We start from the raw sequence: 19995 nt of genomic DNA on the forward strand, positions 1-19995 counted from the left end.
ATCTGGTGGGTAAACTATTTTTTTTTCGATCACTTCTATACTATGATATGGACTGCAGATTGAACCTAATGCTACCGAGCCGGACTACTACTACAGACGCTGTAGTGCTTTGCGACATTCTTGCCGTTTTATTTGCAGGGTGGGCTTTCTGATCCGCACCCGTCAAGTCGAGTCACTTGAAGTCACTTTTGATTGGGATATCGCTACTACAGGCTTATCTCCTCTGGTAAAAGACGTAGGTATAAAAATTCATGAAGAAAACACAAGCGTTATCATGCAACTAGTTTAAACATAAACCCTAGACATGAAACAGGATAATACATCGCTTAGTGGTGGAACAAGCGAGTGCCCTGCTCGACGAACACAATGCCAAGCTTCTCCGAAGTCTCGAAGACGGCGCTGTCGTTCTGGCTACCGCTGGGGGCGGCGATGTACTTGACACCAGAGCGGGCAGCACGGAAGACGTTGTCAATGAAGGGGAACTGCGTCATTGAGGTCAGTAAGCGTCACGCATAGTATTGGAAGCAGACTTACGAAAGCATCCGAGGAGACAACAACATCTCCCAGGTTCTTGAGCCAAGCGTCGCGCTCTTCCTGGGTGAAGGGAGCGGGAACTTCCTCGAAGACACGCTCGTACTCGGCCTTCTCAGCATCGGTACGAGGGGTCTGTCCGGAGCAGAGCAAATCAATGGCGTTGCTCTTGTCGGGGCGCTTGGTGCCCTGCTTCCACTTGATGTTGAGCACACGGTCGTGGAAGCGCATCCACCAGTTGTCTGCCTTGTCACCGGCCAGACGAGTGCAGTGGATACGGCTCTGCTGGCCAGCACCGAGACCGACAATTTGGCCATTCAGAGCGTAGCACACAGAGTTCGACTGAGTGTACTTGAGGGCAATGGTTGCCACGGTAAGGTCCCGCAGAGCACTCTCGGGAAGAGCCTTCAGGTCCTTGGGGGTGATGACGGTGTTGAAGGTCTTCTGGGGGGTGATCACAATGTCGTTGCGGTGCTGGGTGAGCTGAACACCGTACAGAGTACGGGTCTCCTCCGCAGCAGGCACGTAGTTCTCATCCATCTGCAGGACAAGGTACTTACCACCCTTCTTCTTGGAAAGGATCTGCAGAGCCTCAGGAGTGTAGCCGGCGGCGATGACACCGTCGGAGACCTCGCGGGAGATGATCTTAGCAGTGGGGACGTCAACAACGTCGCTGAGGGCGAGAATGTCACCGAAGCTGGACATACGGTCGGCACCACGGGCACGTGCGTAGGCCTGAGCCAGACCGGAAGACTCAATGCCAGCAATGTCATCGACCATGTAGACCTTACGCTCCTTCTCGCTCAAGGGCACACCGACGGCAGCACCGGCCGGCGACACGTGCTTGAAGCTGGCCGCAGCCGGCAGGCCGAGGGCCTGCTTGAGTTCCTTGACGAGAGCCCAAGCGTTGAGAGCATCAAGCAGGTTGACGTAGCCAGGGGCTCCGTTCAGGGCCTTGAAAGGAAGCTTGCCTTGAGTCATGAAAGCAGAAGCGGGCTTCTGGTGGGGGTTGGTGCCGTAGCGGAGAGGCATGTACTGCTCGCCGTTTCCTGCATACTGCTTGCGGAAGAAACCGGAGATAGCAGTGTCGTAGTCGGCGGTGTGCTCAAAAGCCTTGAGAGCGTAGGACTTGCGGCTGGCGTCGGTAATCTCACCGGCTTCCAGCTCCTTGAGGAATTCAGGGTAGTCCTGGGGGTCCGAGAGGATGGTAACGCGGGAGTGGTTCTTGGCAGCAGCACGGAGGAGGGTGACTCCGCCAATGTCGATCTCCTCAACAGCCTCCTCGATGGTGACGTTCACCTTGTTGACGGTCTCCTTGAAGGGGTACAGGTTGCAGACCACGAAGTCCACCTTGGCAATGTTCTGGTCGGCCAGATCCTTCTCGTCAGACTCGATATCACGGGCAAGGATACCACCGTGGACAGCGGGGTGAAGAGTCTTGACACGGCCACCGAGCATCTCCGGGGCATGGGTGATGGCGGAGACATCTCTGATCGACCATCAGTTTTGAGGTCTTGAGAGACCCAGTCATGACCATAGCAATATGGTGACTCACTCAACGGGGAATCCCGCCTCCCGAATCAATCTCGCGGTACCACCAGAGGCGAGCAACCGGACATTGTGCTTGACGAGGCCCTTGGCCAGGTCAAGCAGCCCGGTCTTGTCGTAAACGGAAAGGATGGCTATAGATGGGATTTGAAGAATGCAATTAGCCCCAGATACTCTGGATTCTCGCAAGTAACAGAAATGCCAAATTGTGGGGACAGGTATCGGACCAAGTCCACTACTTGACAGGTCTCGAAAAGTACCCGATCAAGAAAAAGAATTGAAGACGGGAGACAAGAAATATAATTGACTTACCTGACTTTTGTTGAGACATCCTGAGATACTGACAGTGAAGAGGTCACTAGAGCAGAGAAGCACAGAGTCAGGAATGATGAAGAGGGAAAAATTGTTCAGGTCGAATAAAAAGGCCCCCCCCCCCCACAGCCCCTCCGGGACGATCAACTGGGAGCTCCGCACACAGAGCACGAGCAACATCAAGAACAAGGCAAAGAAAACGTTAAGGTACGTACCTGGAAATGAGAGGAAATGGGGGGTTATAATGGCCTCCAGGTTTGTTATGTTATCGTGGAGACCGGGGGTTGATCAATGGCAGAGATAATATAATTTTAAAAACCTTTGCGACTGATCACAGGCAAGGTCGATTGAAGTTCCCTCAATTTCTCCTCGATGTCCCGCCGCGGGGTCCTTCGCCGCTTTCGGACCTGGCGGGTGACCAAGATACTATCGATTACTAACCGCCATCTGTCGTAGCTCCAAACCCGCGGGAAAGACGCCAGACGGACCTGTGGCAGGTGCTTACCCTATTAGGATTAGCATTGACGTCGGCTATTTATGCACAATGTGCTTATTAATACAAATATGCACAAATAACGGTAATCACGTGCAGTCACATGATCTACGCACAGGCCACAAACAATCCACTACAAAAGCCTTGCTCGGCCGCTTCGCTTTGAATTTTTTTTTTTCTTTTCTTCTACATGAACAACGCAAAATCAACATTCTTCAAAAAGCGTTCCTGCGAGGATATCTTTCCCTAAGGGGTCTGTATAGCCGATGAAGTACGGAAATCGTCATACAGAATGGAGAGAAACTGCCTCTGGCAGAGTATCGATCTTGGGTGCAGTGTCTGACTTGAACTTACGTTCGGTGGAAGGGACTGCAATGATTGATTCTACAATCTCTGCTTAATATCTAAACTGATCCATATTTTCACTTCGTGTAAACGGAGTTCGTAGTCGATTTTCATAATCTCGTCGCCATGGCTTTTGGCCCAACGGATCATCTATCTAGTAACAGACTTGTCTCTGAGAAACTGCACGTGGCCAAAGGAAGGAGAATTTTTGCATTAAGAAAGTGGAGTACTAGGGTATACCAAGACCCCGGTATCAATTAAATATGTTGGGATGAGAAGGGGTACGGTCCTGTTCTCGCGTCACTTTAGCGACTCGCGCTGGGCTCCAATGGCAAGCTGCCGGCCAATGTTTCCAAAGCAGACGCATGCGCAGAAAAGGACGCTGGCAACCCAGGTCCTTACTGCTATGCTTTCCTGTGACATCTCAACAGCCAGCCCATATCCCCATCCGGTGACGTCGAATTTGCTTGCTGCAAAAGCCGAAGTCTCTGCAGACGGAATCAAGTCAGGCTTGAGTCCCAGTACTATTCCCATACCGGCCAATCCAACAACGGTTGACAAAACGAAACCGGTCCGTGTGCGGTCGATGAGGTACCATAGGACGGGGTTCACGAGCGCGAGGGTCAGTGATGCTTGAGTTGTGGACTCCCAGGGTAGTCGGCGCTGTAAGATACAGAGCCGGATTAGTATTGAAGCAATAAACGCTGGGTGCTGGATTTTTGCTTACCATGGCAAATGCAATTCCCACAAACGCGCCAACGCTGCGAACCACTGAAACCCACGAGAGAGTACGGTCTGCAGTCTCGGGGTCGCTCGACCCTTTTGCCTGCTTAGGGCTGCCAATAATTTCATCCGAAAACTGATCGAACCAAGGAAGAATGTTGCCCAAAACGACGCCGGCCACACCCCAGAAAGCAAGATACTGCCATGATCCGTAGTAGTGTGTATTCTCCAACTTCACCGGCGTGATCCAATGATTCTCATGCAAGTGAATTGTGATGACACCATAGACAACGCCAAAGCCCAAGAGGAAGGCGCTCTTCAGCGCCTGCGGAAGGATGACGCCCCGAAACAGGCCGTGGCTAAGCCGTGATCGTGTCCGCTGAAGTTTGCCTGGAGCTGGAGCTGGAGCTTCAGGCTGGATTCTCGGGCTTCCTGATTGAGGCGTATGGGCTTCCGTCCCCCAGGGACTCGAGTCGTCACGAGAGCTGTCAAATGCAGTGGGAGAGTAAATGCCATACAGCGTCGAAGAGGTCAAGTTCATGATCGAAGCATTGCGGCTGACACTGGTAGAGCCGGCATCTTTAGGGGCGAGCAGGTCCGGGTTGGAGGGTTCCACTGGAGTAGAGGGTTCTTCAGGCGTGAGATCGAACACACGTCGCGGACGCGGGCGAAGGATCGTAGGCTCGTCAGACATGCTAGGCGGGATGCTGGTTCCAGATATTCAAGGGAGGGGATGAAGGGAGAGGGGAGCTGTAGAAGAAACAGCGAGAGGCGTGAAGGGGGCAGTGGTTATTTGACTCAGGCGCGGGAAATCTTCAACTCGACACTGTAATCAGATATCGTGATCCACCGGCTCCAGCAACATCAGCCGTCAGCCCACCCGCGGTTAAATATCGGTAGGTCGACTCCTTTCGCACAATTGTCCTGTCTGCGTGAAGGAGCGTGTCCGAGGTGGGGGAGAAGGCGAGAGGAGAAGGGAAAGGCCAGAGCGTTGCTGGAGCTGCAAGCACACAGACAGCCAAATAATAGTAAAGGGGAGGCTGGAGGCAGATCTGTTCGTGCCAGCGGCCTAGTGGAGCAACACTACCGGCAGTAACTGGGGGTGCAAGATTTGCGGCGGATCGGCAGAGGACACTCTAAGGGGGAAAGGAATTGAGAACCACTTAATGGGGAAAATGAATGGCAATTGCTTTGGAATAATATATGGAAAAAGCTAGTAATGGATGGTGTGACCCTGTGTAGTAAGAATAATTAAAATAAAAAATGCAAAGTGGTGCAGAGCCAGGAAACCCTGAACTATCCGGAGCAGTGAGGATGCAAGAGAGGCCGAAGGAATGTTGGGGGAAGCCATACTCCGTAATGAGCAGCTCATCCTGCGATCACATGTAAAACAGTCTTAGCTCCACCACCTCCAGCTGCCGCCACGAAAAGGAACCCGCCAAAACACTCTCGTCCCAACCGATTTCATGATGACAAGAAGAGTCCGTCAGAGTCATACTCTGTCTCTGCGCACTCTCTGAAAACTTTTGGCTGAATTTTATCATCTGTCTGGTCAGCACAGTATAGGGATGTGGCCTAGGGTACCAGTATGCCGTATGACCCTGGCTCAACCTCACATTTCGGAAATCCCCTCGTCGCCCTTGCTTCTCTAGCACATGTAAATTCGGGAAGAGATCGAGTCGGAGAAAATCCACAATGTCATGGTTGCTAATCCTTGACTCAGGGACGTCAACTCACCCAACTAAAGAGCAGCTTCCACGTCACGACCTCCTCCTTCCCCTCGAGCTTGTGCACCGACTATTACACCAAGTGTGTCACCGTAGTTTCACCCTGCATTGGAAATCATACCTCCAATGATATCTCCTCTTGGACGTGTCTATCATTAGTAGTGATGCCATTCAGAGCTGTCTTGGGCGGATGATACTTGTTCTAATACGACCGTCCCCGCTACTTATGCAGCTTAACATGTACACCCCGCACGATATTATACTGGGCTGAGCTTGGCCATAGTTATCTGGACGCAAGATCACGTTCCAACTAGTGTACAGTAGACGTCAGTATCAGTATTAGTGAAACCGCTGACTACCCTTCTTAATAATACAACCATGATGTACTGTCAGAGTAAGCCGAACGTGCAGAGCACTCTCTATATATACTTCAGAGTGAACATAAGAAAAGTGTTATGGGGGGTCCGGAAACCGAGGCAGAGCAACACCCACTATAAGGCGTGGAATACGGAGGTTAGAATCTAGTATGTTACTACAAGTAATCGTACTGTTCAGAACGTGGGAAGTGTTGCGAGTAACTTCTAGCAACCAGAAAGACTCCCTGTAGGTGCGGCGCTTACATTTCCATGGCGACGCAATTTCATGAATAATTCTACGCAAATAGTAGCCCTCTGTCTGAACAAGGAGTTGAGACAGACTTTCAGCTTGAATGGGAAAGCCAGGACTATCGAAGACGAACAGGTTTCGAGCTAATAATAGTAACATAATGTATTGTATCAAGCTAGTCTCAATCCCCGTGGGTTTAATAAGTGCAAAAGGAAATACAGAAAAGAGAGGGGAACAGAATACAACATATGAAGGGACACATTGAAAAAGCGTTGCCAAATTAGATACGGCACATTAGACATAAGAAATGGATGTAGTTGATAGAGCAACCAAACCGCAAGGCGAATTAATAAGCTCCATGGCGGTTGCTGCGTAGCCCACAAACATATGGCTTATTTATCTTCCATAACCTCATCTTTCATATCTTCTCGTTCTGCTGTCTCGCCGCCAGCTTCAGTGGCTGGCTCGGCACCAGCGACCGAAGAAGTCTCACTGGCAGCATATCCGTTTCCACCTTCCATGGTAGAGGAATTATCATCACCATCGGCTTCCCCTTCTCCCTCATCGAGATCATCGTCGTCGGCTTCTTCGTCGTTCTCATCGGACGAGAGTGCCTCACCCTCCTCATCTGGATCACCTCCGTCGCCAATAAAGCTGTCCTCATAGCCAAGTTCGGCAGGGTGAGATGTACGAGCTTTGCGTGTCGTACCGACATCTTCCTCTCCACTTCCTTCTCCTAGAATCTCACGGTCGATATCGTCAAGTCCTTCCTCGCCTTCGATGTCTCCGTCTTCATCGCCCATCTGGGCCGATCCAGGCATCGGGGAGAGTTCCTGATCCCGGGATGGCACTTCGAGACCATCCTTAGTGGCATCGGGGTTGGCTGTCTCACCATCTCCAGCATCACGTTGAGCACGGCTCCTGTTAGCTTTAGAACGCGATGTCGATGCGCCTTGCTCCTTGGACTCTGTAGCCGAGGCACCAGATGCTGCCCCAGCAAGCTTGCGTTTAGCATTGCGCGCAGCGCGGGCTCTGCTACGGGCCGAAGACGGGACGCGCCCAGCAAGATCTGAGGAGTTTTCCATGGCCAATCTGATCTCTCTTGCCTTCTGACGTTGCTCTCTTTCCTTCTTGCGGTCACGTTTCGGGCCGTTGGCATCATCATAATCCCATCGGTCCAAGCGCCTGGCCGCCTTGCGAATGACAGACAGGTAGTAGCTGGCGCATTCACCAAAATCTTCCTCTTCCTCCGGCTTTGGAATAAGCCCGCCTTTGCCCCACGATCTCTCCTCATCGTCCGTATCATAATCATCAGGCAGGGTTGATAATAGACGACCGTGACGGACGAGCGGTAGCTCGCTCTCTCGATTCGCACGCAAGACACGATATGCCTCATTCTTCCGCTTGGCTAGAAGATATTCAATTCGCTGTCGCCGATTTTGCTCAACAGCGAGCTGGTGCTGCGTAAGGGGCCGGGGACGGCGAGAAGAAGACTGCTGAGGTAAGGTAGGATCTGCGACGAACCGGTTTAGAATGGGATGGCCAGAGCCTGGAGGAGCTGGAGAAGCAGCGTCAGGTGTGTTTTCCATCTTGGTTCTTAAGATGAGACGCTGCTGACCAACAGAACGGTTGAGGGAAGAATCCCGCTTAGGTCTCTTGTAACGAGACCTGGCAGACTGTCCAGGAGTTTGATAATCATCCTCATCATCCTGCGGATAGCGCTTGGAAGAGGGATGTAGGGGGGTTGACATAGTAGAACCGCGGCCATCGCCTCGACCTATGATAATCAGATTAGTAAACTGGGAGGCCTGAGAATTTTCCTGGACAGACTTACCTGAAACATCTCCCGAGCCATCTTCCTCATAGCCAAAGTCTGGCAAACCTACCACGAAATGTCAGTCAAAGAAGGATATGATATTTTGATCTCAGAAACGTACCCTTCTTGGAGCGTTTGGTCACTCTAGGAATCGGTTCATCTTCCTCCAGAATACCTGCGGATGGTGTCAATGATTGCACGAATAGAACTCTAAGAAAGGTCTGTGAAACTGACGTTTGCGTTCCAAGCGCTTAGCCTCTCCATATTCAATCTCAGACTGAGTATCAACATTTTCCTCGTTTGCTTGTTCCTCGGTAAGGCTTTCAAATTGAGGCACCTTGATGGGCAAGCCCCCGGTTCCTTCACCGTCCAGGCCGGGTCCAAACGGATTGTTGCGTGCGGCTTCGGCGCTGAAATCACTTTCCAGGTACCACCACATCAACCATAGGAATGCCTTTGCACGACTCTTGCTGCTCAATGTGCCCCGCATGACGAGGTCAAAGAAGTCGCGTGGAGGGAAGAAGTGCATTTCAGATACCTTGGGCGCGTATTGTGCCAGAACGAAAATGAGGTTTACCGGGTTGGTGCGAGGAATTGCATGGCGCCTGATTCTTTCTAGTGTATTTGGCTGGTCGACGTCTTCCGAAGCACCCTTGAGAATGGATTTGAGACGAGGGGCGTCTTGGAGCTGCTTGTAGGCGTTTGGGTCTTGGTGAGCTTGTAGCGAAGGAATGGAGTGATAGGTCCGCAGTTGGGCACGCATCTCAGGAAAGACTGGTCCATATCAGTAAACGACGAAGAAAAGCAGAGAGAATGCCTGTGAGCTGAAGGTGGATGGAGGACATACAGTTGAGCGTGGTATTCATCCTTCCGAAATTGACCAGCAAGCAAACCATAGCCATGCTGATAGCTGCTTGTTTATCGTTCTGAAGTTTGTCCTTCAAGATCTTGCTCGTCTTGCTACTCCTAGCCATAGCGTCGATGTAGATGTCCGCAAAATCCAGGTTCTTCTCTCCATCTGGCCAACGGGTAAAGACCTTAGTCTGGTCTTCGAAGACGAGCTTGAGGAACTGGTACTGGATGTCCTTGCGCCACAGCGGAATGCCGTCTTCCTTCTTGAGATGTCGAATCTTATTTCCGGAGTAGACAGACCCGATAGTGCCGTTCGCCTGACGCCTGATACCGACGGTCATGTTGTGAGTTTGCTGCTCATCTTGCGGCTCGGATTGCGCAAACGACTCGTCCGCGGCGGTGCTTTCAACCTCAGCCATCTCGGAAGTCGCGTGGTTTCACGAAACAATGGTCTTTCGTATGGATGTAATAATATGGAGCCCTCAAGACCGCAACGTAAGGATCCGTTCTCGGCGTGTCCTGAGAGCGGTAGCCGCGCAGGGGGGCAGCGATTGATGGGATAGTTAGCTCAAGGACGACGCAATGGATGAACGAGTGGAAGAGTGGTCGCCCAGTGGGTGATAGAAGGTAGGGGGATAATGAGATGAAAAAGCTGGGAAAGTCTGACGCGGATGGAAGATTGAGAAAGAGGGAAGAAATTGGGAGGTGGGCAGGGAACGTGATCCTGGACGATCCGTGACTTTCTTCTTTCTCCCTTGGCTTGATCTCCGATCGTGCGCGGGAGTGACTAAGGCAGCCTGTATGTAACTATAGTTAACTAGTTAAGTAAATAACACGCGCTTGGAACCCGATCATTCGCATGAGCAGTTCCGTCAGTATTTATTACTTTATCCAGGCATTCCCTTCCTGATAGGATCATGGTGGAAGACTTCTACACTTCACTCCATCAAACAGCTGGTCTGTCGATATAGGCTCAGTGCAAACAAGACCCGCCTCACCACAACCATCATGCCATCACCATTCACCATTAGACATTGGATTGGACTGATTGAACACCTTTCCAAGATGGGTGTGAAAGCATTATGGTAGAGAATACTCTGACACGAAGCAAGATTTAGGTAACCTATACATAATGACTGATGTGTGCCTACGTAAATTCAAACCAAGATGCAGAGGGAATAATGCAACCAGGTGGACATTATCATTTCAGTCACAACATAAACGAGCTTAAGACTTTTTTTACTTAAAACAGAGAATAGCTAGCTCCCTTATTTCTGAGACGCGCGGTCTCCGTAAGCAAGGCCGTCTTCGGCATTAACCGTTGAGCCCAAACTGCTACTGACATGATATAATGATACCCACAAATAGCGCCAGCAAAGCAGCTTCCCATCCTCCACGGATCCGAGATATGAACCAGAAAAAGAAGATCCCATTCGATGTCAGCCTCCACGGACCCCAGTGCAGAGAATATTTTTGTGGACACAGCAGCTCGAGCCAACGCCATACACAATGCAATGAAGAAACCTATCTCTATCACCCGCATTCCCATTTTTGTAACCCATCGTTCCTTGAAGTCGTGCAAAAAGATCAATGCTTGCCGAAAGACGTCACAGCCACACAGACCTTGATGTCTCTCCAACTCCGGTGCGAATGCTTAACACAGCTTGGAGTAGTAAAGCATAATCTCAAGCAAAGCACGAAACAACAACACGGATGGAAAAAGAAAACGGAATAAGAGAAACCCCGCCGTGAGAAACCGAAACTGTAAGAAATCTATTCGCGAGACACGGTCGATGCAGCTGCCTGGCACCAAGCAGGGAAAAATCATAAAAAGCACTTTTCTGAACACGAAAAGCCGGCACCCCCGCTCGGCACGCGTCGTTCAAGCGGATCTCCGTATGGCCGCCTGAGAACAAAAAGGGTATCTGATGAAGCGGTCGCAGGAGAAAGACAACGCATTCTATGATATCCATGCAATGCCGACCCGAATGCTCTCGATTATAAACGGGTATAACCACGAGCAGCGAGATAAGGAGATCGGACCACATCGAAACCCATGTCTAAAACAAAACGATGAAATAGGCAACATTGATAAAATGCTCAGCAGCAGAAAAAAACACCTGCACATAGGAGAATAACGAAATAGAAAAGACAACAAGCAGAGAAAAACAGATTCTTAGAACGCATCTAAGGTTATGTCGTGGCGGTCATGACAAAGCCGGCCCTGAGGGAGAGAGAGAAAAATAGGGATGAGAAGAAAGAGAAAAAGAACTCAGGACTCGTTCTGATCGTATCCGTCAAAGGAGAGGCAAATGAAGAAAAAGAAGCCAATCAGACCCGACGGCCTCGTCAGAGACCACAACTTCCCCTAGTGATTAATTTACCACCAGGAAGAAGGTCCAGTAGGGCCGGAGGGGTTGCCGTAGCCACCACCGTAGCTGCCGCCGCCGCCGCCGCCGCCATAGCCACCACCGCCTCCATAGGAGGGAGGGGCGCCATAGCTGCTGCCGCCGCCACCATAGCTGCCGCCAGGTGCACCGTAGCTGCTGCCGCCAAAGGAGGGAGGACCGCCCATACCACCACCCACGCGACGCATGTCACGGGTAGCGTTGGCGCCACGACCACGACCACCACGGCCGCCACGACCACCATAGCCGCTGCCCTCACGAGCAATGCTCTCGAGGAACGAGGGGACCTCCTGGTGAGCCTCCTTCAGAAGATCGATCAGGTCGCGGACAACACCCCGGTTGCCACGGTTGAAGAAAGCAGTGGCGATACCAGTGTTACCGGCACGACCAGTACGACCAATACGGTGAACATAGTCATCAATGTCGGTGGGCAAGTCGTAGTTGATGACGTGGGTGACATTGGGGATATCGAGACCACGAGCAGCAACAGCAGTGGCAACAAGGATAGGGCAACGGCCAGAGCGGAACATTTCCAAAGCACGCTCACGCTCACGCTGGGTACGATCACCGTGAATAGCGGTGGCGGGGAAACGCTGGTTAAGAAGGAAGTCGGACAGAGAATCGGCCATACGCTTAGTCTCGACGAAGATGAGGGTGAGGCCGCTAGTGCCGTGGGTGTGGAGGATATCCAAGAGGACGGAGCGCTTGTCGTGGTCTTCGACATATTCAACCTTCTGGGTGATGTTCTCAGAGGTAGATCCGACACGGCCGACAGACAGGAAGACGTAGTCCTTCAAGAAGTCGCGAGCCAGCATCTGGATGTCACGGGGGAAAGTGGCCGAAAACATCAGCGTCTGGCGGTCATTCACGTGGGGCATATCCTCGCCTTCCACGATGCGGCGAATCTGGGGCTCGAAACCCATGTCCAACATACGATCGGCCTCATCCAGGATCAGGTACTTGATGTTGACCAGAGAGATGCGGCCACGCTCGATAAGATCGACAAGACGACCAGGGGTAGCGACCAGAAGATCACATCCGCGCTCAATTTGGCGGAGCTGGGAACCGATATCGGCACCACCGTACACAACGCAAGGGCGGACCCAGGAGCGGTAGGCGAACTTACGGGCCTCGTCGAAAATCTGGGAAACAAGCTCACGGGTGGGGGCCAGAATGAGGGAGGTCGGGTACGCCTTGCGTTGACGTCCGTAACCGAATTGACCGCCAGCCTGGGCAGGCGCAGCGGAAGGACCGTTCTGATAAGCCTGAGACAAAATAGGGAAGAGGAAACCACCAGTCTTTCCGGAACCAGTCTGGGCGCAAGCCATCAAATCGCGGCCGTTCATGACAATGGGGATAGAGTACTTCTGGACGGGGGTGGGAGTCTGGTAGTGGGCGAGCTTGATGTTCTCGATCAGGTGGTCATCCAGGGGCGGGTTGGTGAAGGCGTTGACCGGCTCCGGGACATCGTGACCAGAGGCCTCCACGGGAATGTCGTCGTAATTGGCGAAGTTGATACCGGTGTTCTGCTTGGTGGGATCGTTGGGAAGACCGAAAAGCTCGCGTTCGAGACGGGGATTGGCAGGACCGGGAATGTGCTTGCCGTCACGCCACTGGCCATCTCCAGAGCCTCGGGCAGAACCACCTCCACTTCCTCCATAAGAGCCTCCGTGACCTGGGTGTCCGTAAGCATTTGGATTAAAGGGCCGGCGAGCTTCGTGAGGGCTCCAGCTAGTGTTACCATTGGGACCGCGAGGGCTGAAATCGGGGGCGTTGGCGTTGGCCCACTGACCACCGCGAGGGCCGCCTCTGCAAGATCATGCCAGTTAGTCACTACACACAACGCGAAATGGGACACGCCCGTGATGCAAGATCACATACCTAGGACCACCCCAGGAGTTGCCAGGGCCAGCGGCAGGACCGGGGGGAGGGGCAGCGGCAGCACCGTCCATGTTTCCACCCATCTGGCGTCCGCGAAGATGGGGAGGGATGTAAGCGGCGCGACCCGTGTTGGGGGCAGCGGCAGGAGCGTGCTGAGACTCGTTGAGGGAAAGGTTTCCCATCTTCAAGCTGTCGGCCATATTTGCGGTATTTCGAACTGTGGACACCGAAGACAGATGAGCAAAATGCGTTGGATGTCGTTGGAAGGAGCCGGCACAGAAGGAGAAGAAAAAAAACGTACTATGCTGGTAGTTGAACAAAGCGATTTTTCAGCGGATGTTGTCCTTGCGGGCGAACACTGCAAATTTCTTTTCTTCTGTACAGGACAAAAGGAAAGAAAATGAAAAAGTGAAGTAAAAAGTCCCCGCGTCTCTATCGAGTGGCAATACACAGGGGATCAATAAGAGTAACACAGTGCGAAAAAGAGGAACAGGGTAAAGAAAGACCTTGGGGAGGAATACTAAACGAAGAACAAGACGATCTCCCAGATCTAACCTCTATTACGGTGTAGAAAGAGAGAAGAAAAAAAGGGGGGAAGGGGAAGAGAATAGGATATGATGTGGAGATATTGGAGAAAAAAAAATTGAAACCAGACTGAATTAGGAGGGGAGGTTTAGAGGGGATGGGAGGAAAAGAAGTAGGGAAGAGGAAGAAGGTTTGTGGGACGGAGAACGGGGAGGAGAGGCAAAGACGATGACTACGAAACTAAGGGAATAATGCACTGGCAGTGGTTGGCAGGCCTGCGCACTGGGAAGGTTTTGCTTGCTTATTGGCAGCCCGGCGATGGGATTATTGGGGACGGTCCGGGTGAGAAAAAAAGGTTCAGCGTGCAAAAAAGAAGCGAAGGGAAGCAGCAGCAGGAGGGCAAGCCGGCCAGCGCAGGCCAAACGGCCATTGCACCAAACAGGAAGGGGGAATGGGAAAAATCCAGAAAAAATTCTAAAAAGGCTAAACGAAACAGAGTGGCGGCATAGTTGGTTCTGGCGGTTCTGCCTGTGTTGCCAGATGATGATGGGCTGGGCCCTGTCTATTTTGGCCCTGGTGTACCTCCGTCACTACTCACTTGCTGAAAGTTCCTTCTCGCGCTGTCTCTGCTTGTCCCCTTTGGTCAACCGGATCAAGAACAATTCATGGATCAAAAAGGGTAAAACTCTGATCAAGATCAAGGATCTTCCCGCATTGAAACGCTGTCGATTCGACTAGAAGCCATAATACATTTTCTATCTGGAACTTTTGGCCAGCTGCAAGATCCTAGGGTTGTTGGCCGAAATCCCACATTCTATACTATCTAGGGTACTAGTAGCAGCGACTTGTTCACCAGTTGATCCGGTTTGAGCCAATCTGACGAGGTCTTAAAAAACTCTGCCTTTTGCCTCAGGCTCGCCTCCCCCCGTAGATACTGTCACGGCCACGTGATTTACCCTCTCCAGCCAAGCGCATCCTTACTTGGCAGCCCGGCCATGGCGATGTATACTTCGCCTCCGGCGTCTTCCTTTTTTACAGTGTCAACGTCGTCGCTGTATCGTGGAAAACTGATCGGCTTCTGCGCCCTGGTATGTTGACTGATCCTCGGTAATCAGAACTTCTTGACTGTAGCAATGTATGGAATTGTATTCCTTAACTCCTGACCACAGCATACAAGAATTTGTCTTACAGTACGGAGTATGATCGTCCCATACTAGGCTTACAACGCCAAAAAGTGGGCACTTGCACTCCAGGATTGACGTGATTTAAGCATCATTGTGCATTACTAAATCCCTGTTGAGAGGCCTTGGATGATGACAGTACTGTTGTCGTTCATGCTGTCTATGCCCAACTGCTGTATATAACAGGTCACCTGTGTGTTACTTACATCCGGTTGAACGGATCTTTATATTCGAAGTCTGACTATGAAGTCCATAGTTCTGACGGTCATGCTGAAAGCAAGCTAGACATTGTAAATCCCCAAGTCCCGATGACCGCAGAGGAACCTCAGGGACCTCAGTGGAATGGCGTTACTCCTGGGAGGAAATAACCTTACTCCGCAGGTGGAATGGTCTCCCACTCAGATCGTCAGCGTGGGGTCGGTGAAATATGGTAGGCAACGAGCAAATCTTATCGCCGAGAAAAACTTTCCTACTGGACGGTGCCTATCATACCATTGACTAACAAAGTACTAAATAGTTAGGGGTGGCAGGAGTACTTGGACTGTTCCAAAGGTAGACTAGGTGGTGGGCGCATCCTTGCCGCTGCCTGCCAGTGGAGCTTACCACAAAAGTACTTCGTTGGCCCAACCGGAGGCCAAGCCTTTCTTTTACTTGCCACTGGAAGATGATCTCACAACACTTGCTCCTGGCGCGCTTGCCACGGCTGTTTTAAGGCGTGGGTTATGCGTCGGCTCGTCATGTGGCACTTGAATACGGCTTGCAGTACTTTGTAGTCGTACACTGCAAGGAAGATGTAGAGTACGAGCTGCAGAGGGTAAAATTACTGAGCAATTCTTTCCATGTATTTGGATGAGTACAATGTTTTTCTAAACAATGCTCCTCTCAGCCTTCTCCTGTTCTCCCTTAAAGCTGCGTCGGACCAGGACGACCAAGAGACCGACAACAATGGCAAGCGCCGCGAATTTCGGGAAGATATAAGGAGCGTTATCAGATGTCATAGGCAAAGGGGTTGGAGAAGGAACAACAGCAATTGCTGAAGGTTGTGACTCTTCTTCAGAGCTCGTTTCTTTACAAGCGATCAGCACATCACAGTCTTATCGAGAAGCAGGCTGAGACCTCAGGAAACAGGTCTACAGCTCCTCGTGGCTGCTACCTTTTTCTTCAGCCTTGTCCTCAGACTCCAGCTCTCCGCTCTTGACGATCTTGACAGTCTCCACGGGTCTGTCAGAACGGCCCTTAGGCACGTTCTCGATCTGAGCGACAATCTCGTAGCCCTCGAGCACTTCACCGAAGACAACATGGCGGCCATCGAGCCAACTATCCCGAAATTGTAAGCTGGCTGTCATCGCTATACAGGTTTGGCACGGACTTACGGTGTAGGAACGGTGGTGATGAAGAACTGGGAGCCGTTGGTGTCCTTGCCGGCGTTGGCCATGCTCAGCAGACCCTTGCGCGTGTGCCTCAGCTTGAAGTTCTCATCGGCGAACTTCTCACCGTAGATAGACTTTCCACCGGTACCTTTCGTATGAAGTGTCAGCATATGGGGGGGACATCGTACACATATAATAAAGATCGTTGTAGTACTGACCATCGCCACGAGTGAAGTCACCACCCTGGATCATGAAGTCCTTGATGACACGGTGGAAGGTAGATCCTTCATAGCCAAACCCCTTCTCACCAGTAGCGAGAGCACTGAATACGAGCAATGTTAGAATGGCGCAGAAGCTTCATTGAGCTCGTGAAATCATACCGGAAGTTCTCAGCGGTCTAAAAAAGCAAAAGTAATATTATCAGTCTAGGAGCTCCGAGTGACAATAGCATGACGACGATCACACACCTTAGGGACAGTCTTGCCATACAAGCCAAGCACGACTCTGCCCAGAGGCTTGTCTCCGTGCTCGATATCAAAGAACACCTGTATGTAAATGCAGTTAGTATGTGTTACTTGGAAAGCAATTCACAATGGTTGTAAGTGCCGAAAGATCACATCTATACATACCTTACTGGTGATCTTGGGACCCCGGGGCTGAGCCTCTTCGGCGTGGACAAGAGCAAGTCCAACCGCCAGAACGAAGAAGAAAGACAGGAAAAGGTTCTTGAAGTTCATGATTGCTCAGGATGTCTCCAATGTAGGAGAATTCTAACAATTGCTTGAGAACACAGGAGACTCAAGGAGCAATCATGCGGCGAATGGAGGCCAGCTTGCATTACTGCGGAGATGCCAAGAGCACCATAACCGTATCGGGATTAGTATGACTGTATCTTTGCAGTTAGTACTTGAAATTTTCATTCACTGCACCTCTGTATGCAGAACTCAAAATTACGCTGATTTGTTCGGAGAAATATTGTTACTGGTCGATTTCTTCCGCGCTGAACTGAGCCAGACTGCGGAGGTTGATAGAAGAATAGCGCAGCGCATAGGCATATTTGAGCCATATCACATCCCCTGGAGCACTGAACAAGCCAAACCGTCAAGATGGTATGTATTAATACTATGCCAGTATAGAATTTCCCTCAAATGTGTGGCTAATAAGCAATCAGGTTTTCATTTTGGGCGTTAACTTCCCCGAGCGAAACCTCGTCAAGGCAAGCAACTCCGAACTTCCATCTTTCCTTCAACGCCTTGTCTGACTGAATTCAGAAATCGCTTGAGTCCTTCTTCGGCATCGGTAACTTGACCTCGACCCGTCTGCTTGCCCGCTTCCATATCCACCCAACATGCAAGGTTGGCGACTTGGCGAACAAGCAGGTCCTGGATATCACGGCCGCCTTGTCCGATATGAAGATTGAGAACGACCTCCGCAGACAGTACCTCGATAACATCAAGCGTCTGAAGGAGACGGGAACCTACCGTGGTCGGCGTCATGCGCTCGGTTTGCCCGTTCGGGGACAGCGGACGAGGAGCCAGGTTGGTTTACACCCATATTTAAATATCTCCAACTATGATACCAGGGAGTGTTGGAGCACTTCGCTGGTGGATGTGGTCGTGAGGTACTGCACAAAGCAAGAATTTTACTAACATGATTTCTAGATCAAATCTGCTGTCAAGCTCAACCGTATGGAAAGAAGACTGTGAGGTTAACATGATGATTCATTTATTGACCCCAGTGGTCTTGCGGCTTCGTTTCAGTTGGGGCATGGAATGGCGTTATAAACTTGCTTTTGTAAATTAGTGTTCTGGCTTGACCTTCTCCACACTGGAGATGTATTCTATGTAGACAATGAAACATTGAATCTCTAAGGAGATCATCATAGTGATTCCATGCTGCCTCTTAGAGCAATTATATGATATATTGCAAGTGGAAACATCAGCTCGTACAGCGGCTTGTTTTATACAAAGAGTCAGAACCAAACTTTTCATCCTATAAGTATAACGCCAAAACCATATGCGCAACTCCTCTTATGCGGAAGACAATACGCCTTCACCCCGGTTGATCTGAATCCTCTTATCCTCACCGGCGCTAACAATGCCAACCGAACGGTCCCAGCACACACTGAAGACCTTGACTCCCTCTCCACCTACTCGCTTAGCATCCGCTTTACCTTGCTCTTCCAAGCTTCTTCGAGTAATCGAATACACGCTCTCGCCAACAACACCGTCCTTATCCGTCTTCGTAGCACGGATATCCCAGATTCGGCAGGTACCGTCGTGACTGCCACTGATGAGACCGTAGCTGCTGTGGGGATCGCGGGAAAGAGAAACCACGGCATTGGTGTGGCCTCTGAGGGTCATGGCGGAGATCGTTGTCGCTGACGTACGAGGGTCGATGAGAGTGATGTGGCGCGCAGAAGTACCTGTCGCAAGAAGGTGGTGCTCGGGGAGATGCTCGAGAGATAGCAACGAATGGGATGTCGATCTGGTGTCTACTAAAGCGGCCGTGACCAGATCCCATGTACGCAGAGAGTGATCCCACGAAGTAGAGTAACCGACAGTCGAGTCGTTCGTGTCAAAAATGGCAGCTGAAACTGGCGCGGTGTGGGAAGACAACAGCGCAAGCGGGCCGCGCTGCGGGGTGCTGACGGACGAGCTTACCTTTCTGCGCTTGGAGCTCCGTGATGCAGCAGACGGAACTAGGTTCTCGGGAGCAGCTGGGGCATCTGACTTCTTTGTCGACCAAAAGCCAATGTTGTGGTCTGCCGAAGCGGAGAGAATACGGTTTGAGGGGGCATGCACAGCCAACGAGTTGATACCAGATTTGTGTCCGTAGAGCTCAATCTGCGGGGTGATCGTTCCTGAGAATCCATCATCACTTTCGTTGTATTTCCAGAGTCGAACAGTGCGATCAAGACCAGCGGACACGATCGAATTCGGCGAGACGAACTTAGCGGCTTTGATGGACGCACCGTGTCCTCCATCAGCCGGGGACGGTGAGGTTGCAACGATTTGAGACGACATATTCCACACTCGAAGCAACCCGTCGTAGCTGCCCGATAGGATCCTCTCCTGCCCCGGAGAGACGACCGCAGAAGCCCAAGAGGTAGCTGGCGAGGTCGCAGAGAGGACATCCACCGAGCCAACCCAGTCATCATGCTCGAACGAAGCAATATGAAGCGGGGGAATCAACGCTCTGATATACTCAATTTCCAGAGTAGTTTCCGCGGATATGCCATTGGCCGTCAAATATTCATCGATCGAAGTCCGAAGGAATGCGCCATTGATCAAAAACTCAAATGGCACCGGCTTGTCGTTTCCCAAAAGATTGTTCACCAGGGTAGAAAGCGCATATCTCCGCAATCCTACAAACAGACAAAGAAGTTAGTGAGCACGTATGTGTATATAAGGCAGACTGGCAGCGATCTGCCAAAACGCATTCATACCTGTGGGAACCAGAATGGGGCCGGTGCTCTCAGGCAGCGCAATGTCTTCTTGCTTGCTAACTAGCTGCACACGCACCTGCCTCTGCGCAGACTGGGACGAGGCCGCAGCAGACGTCGAATCCTGAACGCCGTTCATAATGGCACTGAAGGGGAATATGGGGGTTATGAAGGGCGCGATCTAGAGCACTTCAAAGTGCAGTTGAGAAAACTCCACCGAGTGAGGAAAAAA

The 19995-nt window shown here is 51.3% G+C and overlaps 6 protein-coding genes across 6 annotated transcripts; 1 reads left to right on the forward strand and 5 right to left on the reverse strand.

Annotated features, from left to right (window-relative positions):
- Positions 1–181: 181 nt before the first annotated feature.
- Positions 182–2454, reverse strand: BO83DRAFT_382691 (phosphoribosylaminoimidazolecarboxamide formyltransferase/IMP cyclohydrolase). The gene is made up of 4 exons (XM_025532288.1): positions 2392–2454; positions 2087–2213; positions 535–2020; positions 182–482 (listed from the first exon to the last, which is right to left on the reverse strand). Exons 1-4 carry the CDS (start codon positions 2408–2410, stop codon positions 327–329), a joined length of 1788 nt encoding a protein of 595 aa, XP_025383044.1. The 5' UTR covers positions 2411–2454; the 3' UTR covers positions 182–326.
- Positions 2455–3529: 1075 nt separating this feature from the next.
- BO83DRAFT_324301 (INSIG family protein) lies at positions 3530–4646 on the reverse strand (the record flags this gene model as incomplete). The annotated part of the gene is made up of 3 exons (XM_025527971.1): positions 3530–3717; positions 3766–3892; positions 3957–4646. The coding sequence occupies 3 exons, from the start codon at positions 4644–4646 to the stop codon at positions 3530–3532; spliced, it is 1005 nt and encodes a 334-aa protein (XP_025383045.1).
- Positions 4647–6456: 1810 nt separating this feature from the next.
- Positions 6457–9636, reverse strand: BO83DRAFT_370957 (putative INO80 chromatin remodeling complex (Ies1)). Its single transcript, XM_025529914.1, has 5 exons — positions 8949–9636; positions 8336–8875; positions 8223–8276; positions 8120–8167; positions 6457–8062 (listed from the first exon to the last, which is right to left on the reverse strand). The coding sequence occupies exons 1-5, from the start codon at positions 9370–9372 to the stop codon at positions 6678–6680; spliced, it is 2451 nt and encodes an 816-aa protein (XP_025383046.1). The 5' UTR covers positions 9373–9636; the 3' UTR covers positions 6457–6677.
- Positions 9637–10951: 1315 nt separating this feature from the next.
- On the reverse strand, positions 10952–17384 carry BO83DRAFT_403206 (DEAD/DEAH box helicase; the record flags this gene model as incomplete). The annotated part of the gene is made up of 3 exons (XM_025533602.1): positions 10952–11013; positions 11423–13036; positions 17273–17384. The coding sequence occupies 3 exons, from the start codon at positions 17382–17384 to the stop codon at positions 10952–10954; spliced, it is 1788 nt and encodes a 595-aa protein (XP_025383047.1).
- On the forward strand, positions 17288–18187 carry BO83DRAFT_348039 (mitochondrial 37S ribosomal protein uS13m). Its single transcript, XM_025528834.1, has 4 exons — positions 17288–17427; positions 17490–17534; positions 17590–17856; positions 17980–18187. The coding sequence occupies exons 1-4, from the start codon at positions 17425–17427 to the stop codon at positions 18022–18024; spliced, it is 360 nt and encodes a 119-aa protein (XP_025383048.1). The 5' UTR covers positions 17288–17424; the 3' UTR covers positions 18025–18187.
- A 28-nt stretch (positions 18188–18215) lies between these two features.
- Positions 18216–19926, reverse strand: BO83DRAFT_370968 (WD repeat WDR12/YTM1 family ribosome biogenesis protein). The gene is made up of 2 exons (XM_025529915.1): positions 19767–19926; positions 18216–19685 (listed from the first exon to the last, which is right to left on the reverse strand). Exons 1-2 carry the CDS (start codon positions 19900–19902, stop codon positions 18349–18351), a joined length of 1473 nt encoding a protein of 490 aa, XP_025383049.1. The 5' UTR covers positions 19903–19926; the 3' UTR covers positions 18216–18348.
- Positions 19927–19995: the final 69 nt, after the last annotated feature.

This window comes from Aspergillus eucalypticola (genome assembly GCF_003184535.1).
Source record: "Aspergillus eucalypticola CBS 122712 chromosome Unknown BO83scaffold_37, whole genome shotgun sequence".
In the NCBI taxonomy this organism is placed as follows: Eukaryota; Fungi; Ascomycota; class Eurotiomycetes; order Eurotiales; family Aspergillaceae; genus Aspergillus; species Aspergillus eucalypticola.

What these genes read in the sequence shown, in the direction of transcription:
- BO83DRAFT_382691 (XM_025532288.1), bottom strand. An exon ending in GAGGCGGGATTCCCCGTTGA is followed by an intron (nt 2,021 to 2,086) that starts GTGAGTCACCAT and finishes ATGGTCGATCAG; the next exon opens with AGATGTCTCCGCCATCACCC. An exon ending in TTGTCTCCTCGGATGCTTTC is followed by an intron (nt 483 to 534) that starts GTAAGTCTGCTT and finishes TCAATGACGCAG; the next exon opens with TTCCCCTTCATTGACAACGT.
- BO83DRAFT_370957 (XM_025529914.1), bottom strand. Translation starts at nt 9,372, where the DNA reads ATGGCTGAGGTTGAAAGCACCGCCGCGGACGAGTCGTTTGCGCAATCC. An exon ending in TAAGCGCTTGGAACGCAAAC is followed by an intron (nt 8,277 to 8,335) that starts GTCAGTTTCACA and finishes CACCATCCGCAG; the next exon opens with GTATTCTGGAGGAAGATGAA. An exon ending in GACCAAACGCTCCAAGAAGG is followed by an intron (nt 8,168 to 8,222) that starts GTACGTTTCTGA and finishes ATTTCGTGGTAG; the next exon opens with GTTTGCCAGACTTTGGCTAT.
- BO83DRAFT_348039 (XM_025528834.1), top strand. An exon ending in CCGAGCGAAACCTCGTCAAG is followed by an intron (nt 17,535 to 17,589) that starts GCAAGCAACTCC and finishes GACTGAATTCAG; the next exon opens with AAATCGCTTGAGTCCTTCTT. An exon ending in GACAGCGGACGAGGAGCCAG is followed by an intron (nt 17,857 to 17,979) that starts GTTGGTTTACAC and finishes CATGATTTCTAG; the next exon opens with ATCAAATCTGCTGTCAAGCT.
- BO83DRAFT_370968 (XM_025529915.1), bottom strand. Translation starts at nt 19,902, where the DNA reads ATGAACGGCGTTCAGGATTCGACGTCTGCTGCGGCCTCGTCCCAGTCT. An exon ending in CCCCATTCTGGTTCCCACAG is followed by an intron (nt 19,686 to 19,766) that starts GTATGAATGCGT and finishes GTCTGTTTGTAG; the next exon opens with GATTGCGGAGATATGCGCTT.